Source organism: Histoplasma capsulatum, assembly GCF_000150115.1.
Source record: "Histoplasma capsulatum G186AR genomic scaffold supercont2.6, whole genome shotgun sequence".
In the NCBI taxonomy this organism is placed as follows: Eukaryota; Fungi; Ascomycota; class Eurotiomycetes; order Onygenales; family Ajellomycetaceae; genus Histoplasma; species Histoplasma capsulatum.
The window spans coordinates 313883-330063 of NW_025544806.1; the positions used below are offsets into that span (position 1 = coordinate 313883).

Sequence of the window (16181 nt, forward strand, 5' to 3'; positions counted from 1 at the left end):
AAACTATGTTTGAGATCCCAAGGATGGAAGGCAATAATACGCCGAAATGTAATCTTACGCATCATGACGTCCATAGGTTAGTTAGTTAGTTACGATGGCTCATTATATAATCAACACTACCCTGCCCCAGGTCCAGCTTCCACTTCTACAAGTGTTTTGGTGTTTGCGACCATCAAAATTATTTACGATTCTACGAGCTATAATGGCCATTGCTGATATTCACGACGAAAATCGTGGGTTGGAGAGCCTCGACGGTTCAGAGTACCAAGTTTGTCTTGCCGTTCATGATTTCCCCATTCAATCAGCTAAACATTCGTGCAGAATTCATACATATACAAATCTGTACAAAAGGACAATGCACATAATGAGCGCCCATCTAAAAGACGTAAAGTACCCAGCGCCACGGCATCTCAGAAAGAAAACGGCTTTCCATTTGCGCCTCTATTGGAGGGCGAAGAAGACATAGAATCTGTCAAGCTGCGATATAGCTTGTTCCAAGAATTCTGGGCCCGCCAGGAGCAACAAATTCAGGTTCGTTGGATTGAGGATGATGATTTTTAAAATAAGAGAAAATGATTCTAATATTCGGAAAGGGGATACTCCGTGACGTAGACTCTAAGATTTTAGGCAATGTTTCTACGTTCCTAGAGCATAGCTCACCCGACAAGTACGTTTGTTGGATTTCGCTCCCAGAGAACGTTGTTAATTGATCCATATCTAGCTGCGACGGGCGTATCCCTACCGGATTGATTACTCTGGGTTCCAATATTTCATCGATGGGACGATTGTTAGATCGGCTACGCGAACAAATACAATCCAGAACGACTGGACAGGTGGTTACGCTGGATTCTGGAAATGCTTCCAACCTCAAAAATATTCTGAAGCAGATCATTCGATCTGGTACAAATATGATAAACGGTGTGGATAAGGACCGGGACCAAGTTGTGTGTATAGCTTCCTATTCTTCCTACGGACATTAGCGTTAAAACTTTTCCAGGGCCCAAAGCCTCTTGCTTACGACCTAAATATTCTGCATGACCATGTAAAAGAGAAAGGGGTTAGGAAAGTGGTAATTGCTTTTCGAGACAGTGAAGCCTGGGACCATGGATTATTGGGGGACCTAATATCATTACTCAGGTAAGAGCTCAAGGAATTTGGCAATTCCTCTACTAACTTTATTCAGTTCCTGGCTTGATCGAATTCCCTTCGTTCTTCTCTTCGGTATTGCAACTTCTGTCGAGCTCTTTGAGGCCAGACTTCCGAGATCCCTGGTGAATCTACTCCAAGGCTGCCGATTTGACATTCGGGACCCTAGTGATTCCGTAAACCGAATCTACACGACTCTACAAACGCGTCAGAAAGATGCTCTATGGTTGGGTCATAACGTGAGCAGAATTCTTTTTGAAAAATTCAGAGACCATTTTCAGAGTCCGGAAGGCTTCGCGAATGGAATTAAGGTGGGTAGATTAAAATATTTCGCAATATACCCTGCCTTGAAGTTGCAATGCTGACAACACTAGTATGTGTATATGGCCCATTTTTTCGCCAATCCCTTATCCATTCTACTCTCAACAGTCGAATCAGCAAATGCTTTCTATCCGGGTTTATGTGAGGCTATTCGAAATATTCCCTCCTTCCGTAGGTCAGTATTGAACTTCTCAACTACCTTCGAAGCTTACCGCATAACTCACTTATAATTGTTAGACATATCCATACTTTGCTCGATGAAGGTGCATTGGAAATGGTACGAAAAGTTTTAGTAGATGACGAGTTTTTAGCACAGTATGCCAGATCGAACCTTCGGAGTGGCCAGGAAAGGATCGGCTCCATGTTGCGCTCCGTTGAAACGTTATTATCTGTACTACGGATTTTGAAAGTCCCCAAAACACCTATTCTCTCTGAGCTTATAATTCAAGCGCTGGGTGGGGAACTTCTGGGCTCAAAAATCGTAGAAAATATGTTCATGGAAATGAAGAAATCACCGTCCAATACCATCGAAACTCTTTTAAACACCCTTGCACAAGACGTTGGCGGATTAGATACGTTCACGAACCTACAAGAAATCCTCAAATCGTTATTAAAAAACAATACTGGCCCCGACCCGCTCCGCAGTGAATACGATAAATTCCATTCAACCCACAAAACCACAATCGTGGGACAGAGAGTCAAACTCACAAAAACCAAAGCAAAACTATCCACACTGGAGATCAAATATACCACTGTTGTCGACGACTTGAGTGCTGCCTTCCAGGATTACTTGTCAAGCAATCTCATATCTCCAGTTGATCTTTTTATGCATGAGGCGTTCCTCTACGACTTAAGAACTCCCATAAAAGACGCTTTTACACCTCGACCTCGTTTCACGATCGAGCGAGCCTTATCTACTCCATTCGACTACCTGGTTGCAAGCACACATTCTACGGATGACGAGAGCACGTCACCTTCTAAACCAGCAATTTCCATTCTGTATAACCTTTATTTGGAAACGGGGTCTCTTGTCAATGCCTATGACCTGTGGCGTGCGTTTTATACAATGGCTGGGGGTGATGATGGTGAGGAATCTGATGAGCGCGAGGCGTTGGCTCTATTTTACCGTGCCTTATCGGAATTGAAAATGATGGGAATGGTTAAACATAGCAAGAAGAAGAGTGACCATTTGGCGAAGTCATCTTGGAAGGGTTTGTAGTTTTAACAAGGACCAGTAGAATATAGATAGATGCATCAAAAATAGGCGTACATGCCTATGGGAAACTTCCTTTAGACAAAAATGGGATATATATATATATATATATATATAGGGGTATCGTAGTGCTCATTCAATGTTTAACAACGCCGTCATGCTGCTAGATCAGCGCCATAGTCGAAAAATAACAGGGGGCTGGCAAATGGCCAACAATGCTCCAAAAACGCCCTGTGGACCTAACAATCCCCTTTTGCCTTTCACAGCCGACATAGTACACTCTCGTCTCAAGAAAACGGCCACATAGACCATGAGCGCCTTGGCCGTGCCTGTCTTTCGGCTTCTAACTGTTCTTCACGGAGTTCCCGATCAACCTCATCTGCCAGCTGTTCCAGCTCAGCATCCAGTTCCTCATCCTCCCTATTCCGAACAGGGTGGATAATGTCATCTCTCCCCAAAGGTCGTCCACTCTCACTGAAAACCATGGCTTCCCTGCGCTGTCGCCGCAGTTCTTGCTCTTCAGCGGTTCCTTCTTGTCGTCTCCTCCCACCAGCCCATAATGGTAAACCAGCAGTTTCCTCCCCCCCAACCATCCAGACATCGCTATCATTTTCGCTGCCGTCATCATGATCATATTCGTCGCCAATCTCGTCGTCATATACGCTGTGAGTGTGCTCCGCCATTCTACTACCCATGAGCCCGTATTTCCGTAATTGGCTGACTCCCTCCTGATGGGAAGAAAGGGTGCTGATGATGGAGCTCATGACGGAGTCGTCAGTGTACCATGTCTTCGTTAGGACAACCACATCTATCCGTTTAGGTTCGTCTTCCGTAGTGCATGGAAACGGGTACTTCGAAAGCCATCGACTTATAACGCCAGCCTCTAGCGCTGCAGGTACGTTCTCTCTGAGAATTATGTCAAGGGTATTTAGAGCTTTCTTTTCGCCTTGCGGTCGCGTTCTGGGAAGGATTGGTGAGACCGTTTTAATGTTTTCTTCTGTGTGCTCGGCGAGAAAGTTACAAAGGCAATTGACAAGGGCAGTATAGGTAGGGAGGTCTTTTAGGCGGTTGGTCACGGAAGAACGAGACACTGGAGATTGTGTAAAATTAGCAGGAATAGTAGATAGTAACGAAAGGAAGCAAAGGGAATAAGTAAGGGAGTTAATAAGAGAGAGTAAACTTGCAAGCTCGATTAGAGACCAGGAAATAAAGGGCATTCAAAGCCTTGTTCCGGAGCGTGGGATCCTTGCTTGACAGATCTTCTAGTAGTAGATCTCGTGTAGATCCTTTAGTTGATCTTTCGGAGATAATCCTCAATGCCCTATCTGATGGTTAAAATATATGTGTAAGATGTCTGCTAGAAAATCCTTACGCTGCTCGAAGATCAAAGCTTGTGCTTTCTGACAGCTTTTGTAGAGTTTCTAATTTCAGAGCTACGATCCATGGCGTTAGTTTCCAAATTCCCACAGACCCGGAGAGTGGATTTTACCATCCTCTGTTCCTTCACCAATTACCTGGTCATCTTTCTCCCCATTTCTGATCGTAGTGAGCTCCCGGATACGATGGAGTTCGGCGGCGACTCCGCGCACAGCAAAGAACAGAGTGGCACCTGCATATGGGGAGCATTCAGTAACGTTTACAAGGATTGAGTGCTATGGGGAACATACCTAAACATAGCCATACAACTCGGTCATTATATTGTGAAGTCATAGCCACTGTGAGCTCCCTTTCTCGCGGATATTTTCGACATTGATGCGCGGTTGCTGTGGATTACAATTAAATGGAGTAACTATTTCCGGGAAAGGTGAGGGTGGCAGAATATTTTTACTTTGGCCCACCTAGAGGCGGTGAAGAACTAAAGTGCCAACTTAAAAAATTATTTACTGGAGCTTCAAAAAATGACAGTGAAGCCAACTACCAGTTAGGAGAAAACATTCAACAATGCCCCCTTCGCAGCTGAAGCAGCTGAAAGCCTCTCTGCGGGAAAGCGGAATCCTGGGGCCGCAGCAGTCTAAAAAGCAGAAACAGAAAAACGCGAAGTCTGGTGCGGGCGCTGCGAGCCGAATACACCGCAATGCTGCCCTCCAGGGAATACGGGAACAATTCAATCCCTTTGAAATCAAGGCGCCCACGAGGCCTGCTAAATTCAATTCTGTTTCGCGATCGAACCAAGATGCACCACGCTCCAGACCCGGAGTCACTAAGGGCTTAGGAGAGCAGAGAGTGTGTTTTCAATTCCTGGCTTATTTCCGTTAACTGTATTATACGCTAATTATTATGTAGAGAAAAGAAACCCTCTTAAAGGAAATGCAGCGCCGGAGTAAAGTCGGGACATTGCTCGATCGACGCTTCGGTGAAAATGACCCTACAATGACCCCAGAAGAAAGAGCGGCCGAGCGGTTTGCAAGAGAGAGCCAGCGGAGGCTCAAAAAGGAGTCAATGTTCAATCTTGAAGATGACGAAGAAGAGGTGCAACTTACCCATTTGGGACAAACTATTACGTTTGACGCAGAGAGCAGGGATGACTTTCAAGAGGACGATCTCAATGTCTCTGATGAAGAAGGGAACTTAGAGAAAATACGTAAACGAAGGCGAACGGCTGAAGAAGATGACATGGAGGGGTTGGCGGAGGACTCGGAGGAGGAAGGGCAACCGGAACGGAAGAAATCAAAAAACGAAGTCATGAAAGAGCTCATTGCGAAATCGAAATTTCATAAATATGAGCGTCAAAAGGCAAAAGAGGATGATGCTGATTTGCGAGCGTCACTCGATAAGGGTCTTCCCGAAATTTTTGAGATGATGAGAGGGGTCAAAAAACCTGAACCTGAACCTTTGCCACAACCTGATCTTGTCGCCACGATGAATCCGGATCGTGCGGCTCTCTTGAATGGAAAGCCAAGAGACGAGGCTGATAAGGAGTACGATCAACGGCTGAAGCAAATGACCTACGATAAACGAGCTAATCCTGTAGATCGTACTAAGACAGAGGAGGAGAAAGCAGAAGAGGAGGCAGAGAGACTGAGACAACTAGAAAAAGAACGGCTCAGAAGAATGCAAGGGGCGGGGGATGACTTGTCAGAGGAACAGGATAGCAACGGTGAGGAAGACGTGGAGGATAATTCAGAGCCAGACGATGCGAAGGCATTTGGATTGGCTCAACCGAAGAGCATTCAAGAGTTCGCTGTAGAAGATGAAGACGATTTTATCATCGACCGCGACCTTGTTGAGTCCGACTCTGAAGCAGAACTCTTTCTAGATGAGAGCGATATGGCCAGCGCTTCGACTGAAGAGGAGTCTGAGGCGGAAGATGATGAATTCATTGGTGGTTTAGTTCTCCCTCCTGGCATGGAAGTCGATAAGGGGCCATCGACCACCAATGGCGAATCCTCCACAGCATTGACAAACAACAACCTTGCATTTACATATCCCTGCCCGAGAAGCCATGAACACTTCTTGCAAATCATTAAGGATACCAAAACCGAAGACCTGCCCACTGTAGTTCAGAGAATTCGCGCACTCCATCATCCCAGACTCCACAGCGACAATAAATCGAAGCTTGCGACTTTTTCGCAAGTGCTTGTGCAGCATACCGTGTACCTAGCAAATCAGCCAAACCACCCACCCTTCGCGGTTCTCGAGAACTTGTTACGCCATGTCCATTCTATGGCCAAGGCTCAGCCGGAGGCAGTAGCTAGTGCAATGAGAGACCATTTGCGAGAGATGTCGGAAACTCGACCCTTAGAATTGTTGCCAGGCGATCTCGTTATTTTAACTGGTGTGGCAACCATATTCCCCACCTCCGATCACTTCCATGCTGTTGTCACTCCATCCATTCTTGCCATGGCTAGATACCTTGGTCAGAGCAATATCACCAACCTTGGAAACATCGCGACTGGTGCATATATCGCAACCCTTTGCATCCAGTATCAGACGCTAGCCAAACGGTATATACCAGAATTCATGAACTACGTCCTAAACGGTCTCTGCATTCTAGCGCCTATCGAGCCCAAAGAGACACTCGGCTTGTTTCCTCTCCGGCAGCCGTCTGTGCCTCTTCATCTAACCGCTTCAGAACTCCCGTTGACCCACATCAGAAAACTTACATTCTGGGACGTTCTCGCTAACTCTTCTACCGACAGTCGTGAACAAGAGACCCTCAAGCTTTCCCTCATCAGCACATTTATCACTCTCCTTGATCATGCCGCGGACCTCTGGTCATCCAAATCTGCATTCCATGACATTTTTGTCCCCGCAAATCGAGTCCTCAAACATCTCAACCACTCCCTCAACAACAAATTCCCCAGCGCTCTCTCTGACCAACTGCAAAGGATCCTCGACAAGTTACAAGTGCTCCTAAAGCAATCCGACCTCGCCCGCCGGCCACTGCTACTACATAACCACCGTCCGCTGGCGATCAAAACCGCCATTCCTAAATTCGAAGAATCTTTCAACCCGTCCCGCCATTACGATCCTGATCGTGAACGCGCTGAGCTTAACAAATTGAAAGCAGAGCATAAGCGCGAGCGTAAAGGCGCGATGCGCGAGCTGCGCAAGGACGCGAACTTCATTGCGCGCGAGAGCCTACGTGAGAAGCGCGAGAAGGATGCGGAGTATGAGCGCAAGTACCGTAGGCTTGTGGCGGAAATCCAGGGCGAAGAGGGCAGAGAGGCGAAGGCTTATGAGAAAGAGAAGAAGGCGAGGAGGGCGAAGAAGTAGGCGGGGAACTTGTTTTTAATTTTTTTTTTGGCATCTCAGATACTATAGGTCTGTATACTCTTTTGCATATCCTGTGTCTAGTGGCTCGGCTGCGGTTGCATCTTTCTCTAGTTCAATGGGCGTACATAAAATTTAATTGCTTGAGGCGTATAATGTTGAAAACATGAGGGTTGTAATCTAACGATATTTGTGAATTCTTTTCGTGCCTCTGCTAATCGGGGATATCTATGTGCTAAATCCTCAAGATGGGGCAGACAAATATGTAAAATGGCCCCCTAAACACCACAAGGGCCGAAGAAGTATAAAATGAAACAGAAAAAGACCCGAAATTCTCCAGGCGCCGCTGCTATCTAGAACATGAAATACAAATAACAGAAACAAATCTAACAAACCACATATACAAGGCGCTCTCTCCGTTAATATCACATTTTGAGCTCAGCACCAACACTAAACAAATACCGACATCTCTCTAGTTGATCTTCGTCCATCAATCTTGTCTTCGTCTCGCCTGTTTTGACGTATAACTGATGCAGCGCATTGCCAGTCTTCGCAGTGGTGACCGTTTCCCAAACGGGGCTGCCCTTGGCTCGATATTTATTCGGATCAAAGCTGCGGATAAAGCTTGTCCAGTATCCTTGCACAACAGGCACAATCGGCGCATTAACACCCTTGTCCTTGTATGAGGCGGGTCCGTAGCCGTACTCTGGGCCCCAAATAGCGGGAACGTGAGCCGTGTGGCCGACTCCGATGCCGCTTCTCATGGCTGGAGGGTCCTCAACATCATAGTGAAAATTCCATGTTTTATTCGGATCGCCATATGTACTACCTGCAAGAGTGAGGATGATGGCGGGACAGTTGTATCGCATTTCACCGTAGGCGTTGCTTCCTTGGCGCCAGTATGCGCCATAGCTTTTAGCGCCAGGAAAAACATCGTTGGTCTTGGGGTACAAGTCATGGATCTTCTCGAAGTGCTTTTCCTTCATCGCTGGGAATTGGTTTTTCAGGAACGTGTCGGATTCTTTGAAGCTGTTTGTCATCCTTGGAACGAAGACAGTGCCTTCGTTATTGTCTGAGCCAAATATCATAGGGACCTTTTTGAACATTCCGCTCGAGATCAGTTTGTAGGTATAGTCCCTGATCATATCATTGTCTATGGTTGGGCTGTACATGAACAGTGGTGGACCATTGCCACCAGGGAGAGGGTATCGTTTGTCGAGTTTCTGCATGTCTATTACATTTACCCTGCGGAGACAGGCAAGGGAATCTTTGCCATTGCATTTTGTGTTTTCAACAAGATTGTCATACATGTATTGGCTTTCTTGGACGTTGAGCTGTGTTCCGAACGAAGGAGAACCTGCTGCGACCGCATGGAAAGTGTCAACGCTTCTGCCCCCGAAAGCAGTGAGTAAATAGTATACAGAAGCTGCACCAGCACTATCTCCTCCGATTGTGACATGGTCAGGGTCTCCACCAAACTAAAGGGTTGAAGTTAGTCTAAGTAAATTTCAGGCGCACCCCGAGATAAAACATCTCTGAAATGATTGGATGGATGGGTAGGGCCCAGCACAAACCTGTTTAATATGCTTTTTAACCCACTCAAGAGCCTTCATTTGGTCTTTTAGGCCATTGTTCAAGCTAGCCTTTTCCTTGATCTCTTTGCTTGCGAGGAAGCCGTAAAGTCCCACACGATAGTTGAAAGTCACAACGATAATCTTCATGCCAGAAGCTTCGATGAGGCCCGTACCGTTGATACGCCCGCCGGCATTGGCGTTGAATCCGCCGCCCTGAATATAGAAATAAACAGGGAGCTTAGAGTCCGCTCTGGCATTTGATGGAGCATAAACATTAATAAAGAGGCAGTCTTCTGAGGTTTGTTTTCGAGGAATAGTTTTAGTTGACAGGCAGTTGAAGCCAAACTGTGAAACAGTTGTTAGTTGATTGTTGTTGGCTCATGCCGCTCAAGCTGAAAATGGAGATGGAAGGTCAGTGAAGTATATACTTTATTTGCATGTTGTTGTTTTCTCTCTTTCACTGGCTCCTCCGGTGCGGCAAATCGCAGATTTCCCAACGGAGGTGCCGCATATCGCATTCCAAGCCAATGAGTAATCCCTCCTGGGTTTTGTACACCCCTGTATTTGGCATAACCTAAGTTAACCAATGAGCCCGTGGCTTCGGCCGACTGAGAGATATTATGTAGAAATAACAAGAGACAGATAAAAAGCACGAGCGACGCCATGGAGAAAAAACAGACTATACAAAGGCTCAAGCCCGGAGGGAGCCGAGAGTAATGTTTTTGAAACATGAGAAGCAAAGGGTGAGGGCGCCAGCTTATATCTCCTTTTCGGAGACACAGCTGGCAACTCTTGTCGTATTTAGTAATAACTAATGTGAGTTGTCAGTTGGTAAGGAATCAACAGGTCACCGGTTCTCCGGATTTTGAGTCAGAGGGTTTTCGTCCGCATCTTCCTGTTCCACAATAACTATCACGGTCCCATGAAACAGGAGTCTCCGAGGGAAAGATTCTCCCTTTTGTTTGGGAAGCGGCGCTCCCGCCTGGTGTTCCCGTCGCAACTCGGGCTTGATGTATGCGTGGTTTATTTCAGGTCTTTTCTTTCGTTTGGACGTGCAGGGGCTGTGAGCTTGTAAGTTTAGCTCTGTTCACGTTTCAGCACTCAAAATAGGTTTCGGAAAAAGTCAATCACCATTCCCCCTTGCGAATGGAGGCGGAAACAGCCCATCCGTGCAGGCCATCCTAGTCTGTACGCTCTAGTGGCACACCTCATGATGTTAGGGTTGTACGCTCGATATGCTGTACTGTACAGTGGGAGTATCAAGGAGGCGTGGGGAGAGTGTCTCGCTGGCTGGGCATCGGGCCTGCAGCTAGCTCGGGTGATCTGAGCCAAGAAAACCACCCTTAAAACTAGGGACCAATGGAGAGTTGTTGGAGTGCAGGAGATCAGCATAGCCGAATGCTTAGGAGAGTCTAAAACAACAGTTGGACCTATCTTGAAACTCACGATTTTGAGTAGCTGATCAAGAGCACCAAATCCAACGCACGAGGCCATGCGCTTCCATGCCGCTTGCGAGGTCATTTTGAATACTCTTATAATTAGTACTAGTATTGATGGCTCCGCATATCACTCGCTCACCCTGGTGTCAGATTTTGCGGTCCGCTATCCAACCCAAGGCGGTATTAGGCACACAACCCGATCCCCTTGGATTTCACTTGCGGTGTGCCGGCCCGACCATCCCACGCCAGGGGTCTGCCTCATGTTGCGATATCCGGGATAAAAATACGATCGAAGGGGCAAATGGAGCGAGAACCCGCCGCACTGGCAGAAGACAATAGTTAACACTACTCGTAGTTTATCAAACTAAGTCAATTCTCCGTGTCAACAATAATAAATGTCCGGAAAATGCTGAGGTGTTCACTTTTGTTAGTTACCTGTATCTGGTTAACTAACTAGTTGACTCGTTAGCTAAATAAGTATTAGGCCACTAGGGCAAAAGAGCTCAATCACCACCAGCGCCATGGTGGTATAGAGGGTACGAATCACCCAACCCAATCCCCCCAACACCCCCCCTCGGACCCACTCTACCATCCGGCCAGCTGGGGGAACCTGGCTCTTCCTAAGTTCCACTACCCTACTGCCATTGGTCCTTGGTGGCCTGGGGTCTTCCTGGGTGCCTAACCACCAATCTCCCCCATCTTGGCAAGAGAATGTGCATTAGTAAGGGATATTCCTCTGGCCTTGGTCTGATTCGAACCTGTGATAGCATGTTGGCACACCCTGTAGCAGTCGCGCTTACACGGGCTCATAACCTATTAGGCCACTAGGGCAAAAGAGCTCAATCACCACCAGCGCCATGGTGGTATAGAGGGTACGAATCACCCAACCCAATCCCCCCAACAATAAGAGCCTTGAGGCTGACATAAGCCTAGGCGGCAATTCTCAGTGACAGCTAACTTTTTGGTAACGAGTGACGCGTACGCATTTATTAGTTTCAATTTTCAACAAATATTTTTAATAGGAGCCGAATTCTAGAGCGAGTTTGTTATCGCGAGCTGCACGTCGCCATCTGGTATTTGCGGTTTCCTACATTTCAACTTCTCAAAACTGATATCCTACATCGGTCCATGAGCCTCAAACTTCGTGTGAAACTGTCAAACTGAATATCACACACCATCGATCGATGCTTCGAACGAAGTCCTCGAGTATTTCTAAGTCCGCTGTCTATATCAACTTTCCACCATCCTAAACGCCCCTCACCCCAGCTTACCTGGCTCTAGATTCATGCATGGGTCCGTCCCACCAGTCCATATCCCCCGAAATTCAGACTTGTCTCCAGCGCCTTGGATACACTGTGGCATTCTGAATGGGATAGCATCATCTGATGAAATTATTGCATTGTATAATCTCTGTATCTCCAGTTATAACTAGGCCTAGGTATCTTCAGTAGTTGGCTCTTCTGAAGGTGCAGCAAGTGTATTTGAATATCTATAAATCCATTCCTCAGTCTTTGATATCGTGAAACAAATAGCACTGATTGGCGTGCTCCGTGGATAGGGCTTTTGAGGAAACAACCATATTTTCCTCATTCAAACACAGGAGGGAAAATCACAATCAATTGGAGGTGTAGATATGGAAGATTGCATAGAGAAGAAAGAGGCCGAAGGATGGAAGGGTTATTCGCAAAATATTGTCATTGACCAGGTCGTCAACGAATGCATCGATCATAATTCGAGAAGTCAATGAAATTTTCCCAACAGATATCCATCTACCAGGTTCGATTGATAGTCGGGTCAAGTAGCAGAAAAGGCCAAGCTTGGAGTAACAAAACCACATGTAACGTTATAGTTAAGGTTGTTGACGATGCTTACGTCAAACCCACTTGAGATTGAAAGTGCATCGTATCCATGACACATACATAGCGCTAAGCACATTGAGCCGCACACCACATGCAATCCATATCCGCCAATGCGAAAGAGGGGAAGCGTGTGTATTTAGTTAACAGATAGGCCCAGACCTGCGGCTTCCCTTCAGGTCATGGATGTGCTTTCCGTCTGAGCTCATCAGCAAGCCGATCCATATAAAACCGAGCCATATCACGGGGAAGGCCATCAAAAGACCGTGCGATTTTGTCCACCTCCATCCGACCCCTCTCATATGCCTGTAGATCTCTGTTCCCGTACACGTCCCGGCCCGCCGCGTAACCTCTATCAATATTCCGGAAAAACGCATTGACAGCTATGCTCACTCCATTGATTGGATTCGCAGTATGAGGCCAGAGTGGTGGAATGAAAAGGACATCTCCTGGCCTGAGGCGAGCTTCATGAGGATGGGTGTTTGGTGGGGAGTACGGAGAAGTATCCGACATATTTTTGAAGATATTGATTGATGAGCTTGAAGCTCCAGGAGCGAAACCCAGACGCAGCACGTCCGATGGCGGATATAGGATAAGTCGCTTATCACCTTGTATTTGGCAGAGGACATTTGCCATGACCTAGAATCAAAAATTAATCTGTAGGCCTTGACAGACTAGGTTAGGGGAGCTCACATCATAATGGAGCCATAAAATAACAGGCCCGGATAACCTCAGAGGAAAGCTGTGGGCATTCTCTGAAACAAACGACAGTTCGGGCGGAAGATGGAAATCACCTTGAAGACCGGGGAAGTCCTGGGCTAGATTCGCAGGTTGTTCCATAGGGTTTACAGAGGAGACCGAGCGGAGGTATTGTCGGGAGCCATCATAAATTTCATCGATGAACTTCCCAAATTCCTTTGTGATGTATGAGAAGTTCTTAGTCTGGAAATTCATATTTTCGGATTTTGCTTCATGTACCACTACCTAAGGAAACCATTAGCACTTTCGATCTGGTTATTGATCGGAGTCCTTCTACCTTGCGATCACGCCCGATAGCCTTCTCGAGGTATTCTTTCCTCCAAGTTTTCACACATGAGCCGAGATCAAGGCCGCTAAGAATAACAGGCTTTGCCTTGTCAACAACTCTCTGAAACTCTTGAGGCGTCGAAATGTTGATTCGGGGGATTATCTCCATCTCAGGGGAATTTGTATTTGGCCGGTCATCTACTCTTGTAGTAGATACCTCCTCCAGCGGGTTAGCATCGAGTCCGTTAGTTGACGGTTCGCAACAGACTCCACCCGTTGATAGCTTTAGATTTTGCGCTCTGCAATAACCAAGTGCTTTCGTTCCAATATATTCCAAATGAGAAACAAAGAGCACCGCCGCCAACAATGAGTACATCGTCATCACCAACTTTGCAAGAGGAGTGACCAACAAGGAGTGGTCTTGGTCCGATGGATTCAAGGTCCAAGTCAACAGCTGTCAAAAGAGGGATATTGGGAGCAAGAACCAACCCATCCAGCGCATTTTTATTCAGAAGCATTATTTCATAGGCCTGGGGTATGCAGCAATGCTTGGCTACCCCCCCAATTATAAAGCAACCCCTTGCCGTTGTGGTTATTGATGCCCCAAAACGTCCTAGCCATTTATCGAGGGGACTGGAAGCACCTATGGTTTCTGTGAGGTTATTTAACTCGACATGTATCCGTCCATCACTGGATTTTACTAGTTTCCAGGTCCAGAAGTCATCCAGCACGACGGCGTATCGTGACATGCCTCCAAATACCACTCCAGACTGTCCGTCGATATTCACAATTGACGCCCCAAATCTTGCTGTAGGAGACTGGTTGGCTACAGTAGCCTCCTGCCAACCTTTCGACACATTCCATAAGAACCATTTACCCGAAACGTCACCGTTATTAGTTTTGCCGCCGTAGATGAGTACATAAGCGTCATTCCCTCCAAGATTCACCGCAGTTGCACAGTGCCTATAAAGTGGAGTTGGAAGGCTATCAGTTCGATTCCATCGTCTAGAATGCCTTAGCCAACAATCAGCCATAACCTTTTTAGGAGCAGCCCTGCCTCCTACAAGAAGACAATCCTGCCCATAAAATTGAGTTATAGTGTGGCACATTCGAGGTTCCACATCAAGTGGTGGCATTTCACCACTTGCCGTCTTACTTTTTGATACCGTATATTCATCAGTCGAAGAGAGTCGAGTTTGTTGACCTAGGCCACCGTGAAATCCGAACGTATTAGCGGAAGTAGGGAGTATTGCGCCGAATCGTCGCTTGCTGGTGAGCTTCGGAGAGCACAAAGGAGTCAGTGTCAACGGACTTGGCTCTATCAGAGCTTTTCCCAACCCATCTGGAGGTTCTGATTCTGCCGCCGTCTTACGAATGCTAGCAGAAAGCAGAAAATGATGTGAGGCGAAGAGGGCGAACTCTTCCCACTCATCAAAAGCCTCGATTGAATCAAGGGATAGCCTCTCATCTTCAGTAACGAATGTTGGGTCGTTCCAGAGTTCCCATAAGTTTGTTGCTTTCGCGTTTGTCCAACCAGATCCACGAAATCGCTGTTCCTGCTGGCGGAGCGAAGGGTATTTATGGACTGAATGTAACGGGCATTGGAGCTTTAAGAAATCTTTCATCATTACAGCCGCAAATGGATGGTGTGGCCCCTCTGGGAAATACTGCTCCAGCAAACAGAAATTTACATCTTTCCAGCTGTTAGTCGAATTGTTCACTTTTGCTGACTACGATTAGAGAGGAGAGACCAGAAACTCTTACCATTACTTAGCTTTGGCATAAACCTAATAAGGGCGTCCGCTAGCTCAACTTCCATGTAAGTTATTGACACTTCAGCTATGCAAAGGATCGAAGCTTGATCTAAGCCTATCACGCCGCTTAATGCGGCATCTAGTTCTGAAAGATCTCCGAGATCGCACCCGATACCAACATATTCTTTGCTTCGCAAAAGGATACTATCTGTTTCTGGTGTCAATTGGGCATCCGAAAGAAGGTCCCGTAGTGCAGGGCATTGGGTTATTATATCTCTTTTTTTGACCATCAGCTTGTGGTGGTCGACATCAATGAATTTGGCATTTTGGCACAGAGCAGCGTCTCGGTTCAGGAATTGAAATGGAAGTGGATCGCTTCATATAAAGCCCATATAATCTTATATTAGCATGTATGTACTGTACATATGAATTTCGAGACCTTTCTAGACTGTCTGGTACAACCGCCTGTTAGCAACTCACAAGCCACAGCCTAGATTCACAACAACTTTCTGATGTCCCGACGGTCCTTCGAGAAACCTCCGCACCATGCTTTCCACAGCACGCATGCGCAGCCAGTAACCGCGATTGACCAATGGCGAGCGCCTCAGAGGCTTCTTCACAAAGTAGCGGAAAAAGTGAGGCTCAGGATAGTAGATGCGCTCGACACTGCGCTTTGAAACTATGCTGGCACTATTGGTCTAAACTGGATGTTAAGATTGGGTTGGTCAGATACCGGTAACCAACGGTTGCAAATAAAATGGCAACAATCATGCAAATATCCACCATACCTCCATCACGGCGGTCGCTCCCCTCTCGGCCTTCGTACTTTTCGGCGCCATGGTGCCAAAGAGAACCTTCGTGGGAGTGCCCGCGTCTCCTCCCCTCTAAGGTTCCCTTTCTTTTCCTTACTCTGAGGTATGTCACGGCTTGTCCAGTTTTATGAGGTAGTGCGGGGAACAAGGTGTGGTCTGAGCGCAGGAGTCCCGATTGGACTAGGTCCATGCTCAATGGTGTTTGCCTTGTTTGCCTTGTTTGCTTTCGCGTTACCTCAACCTCTGTCAGGCGCCCGCTTTTCATCATCATCACCATCAACTATCAAGTGCGAGCTAGCCAGCAACCACACTCCTAACGACGCATCT

General features: G+C 46.9%; 5 protein-coding genes across 5 annotated transcripts; 2 read left to right on the top strand and 3 right to left on the bottom strand.

The window, feature by feature from the left end:
- Window positions 1-202: 202 nt before the first annotated feature.
- On the top strand, window positions 203-2786 carry HCBG_04807 (origin recognition complex subunit; the record flags this gene model as incomplete). The annotated part of the gene is made up of 8 exons (XM_045431856.1): window positions 203-268; window positions 352-531; window positions 594-667; window positions 722-944; window positions 998-1137; window positions 1184-1457; window positions 1521-1642; window positions 1705-2786. 8 exons carry the CDS (start codon window positions 203-205, stop codon window positions 2684-2686), a joined length of 2061 nt encoding a protein of 686 aa, XP_045287068.1.
- A 181-nt stretch (window positions 2787-2967) lies between these two features.
- Window positions 2968-4390, bottom strand: HCBG_04808 (uncharacterized protein; the record flags this gene model as incomplete). Its single annotated transcript, XM_045431857.1, has 5 exons — window positions 2968-3640; window positions 3861-4001; window positions 4053-4101; window positions 4170-4289; window positions 4348-4390. The coding sequence occupies 5 exons, from the start codon at window positions 4388-4390 to the stop codon at window positions 2968-2970; spliced, it is 1026 nt and encodes a 341-aa protein (XP_045287069.1).
- Window positions 4391-4621: 231 nt separating this feature from the next.
- On the top strand, window positions 4622-7396 carry HCBG_04809 (nucleolar complex protein; the record flags this gene model as incomplete). Its single annotated transcript, XM_045431858.1, has 2 exons — window positions 4622-4903; window positions 4964-7396. The coding sequence occupies 2 exons, from the start codon at window positions 4622-4624 to the stop codon at window positions 7394-7396; spliced, it is 2715 nt and encodes a 904-aa protein (XP_045287070.1).
- A 264-nt stretch (window positions 7397-7660) lies between these two features.
- HCBG_04810 (vacuolar triacylglycerol lipase) lies at window positions 7661-9999 on the bottom strand (the record flags this gene model as incomplete). The annotated part of the gene is made up of 3 exons (XM_045431859.1): window positions 7661-8871; window positions 8968-9312; window positions 9396-9999. The coding sequence occupies 3 exons, from the start codon at window positions 9630-9632 to the stop codon at window positions 7819-7821; spliced, it is 1635 nt and encodes a 544-aa protein (XP_045287071.1).
- Window positions 10000-12442: 2443 nt separating this feature from the next.
- HCBG_04811 (leucine carboxyl methyltransferase) lies at window positions 12443-15881 on the bottom strand (the record flags this gene model as incomplete). The annotated part of the gene is made up of 7 exons (XM_045431860.1): window positions 12443-12901; window positions 12956-13246; window positions 13299-13742; window positions 13846-15014; window positions 15053-15417; window positions 15523-15740; window positions 15831-15881. 7 exons carry the CDS (start codon window positions 15879-15881, stop codon window positions 12443-12445), a joined length of 2997 nt encoding a protein of 998 aa, XP_045287072.1.
- Between the last annotated feature and the right edge of the window lie 300 nt (window positions 15882-16181).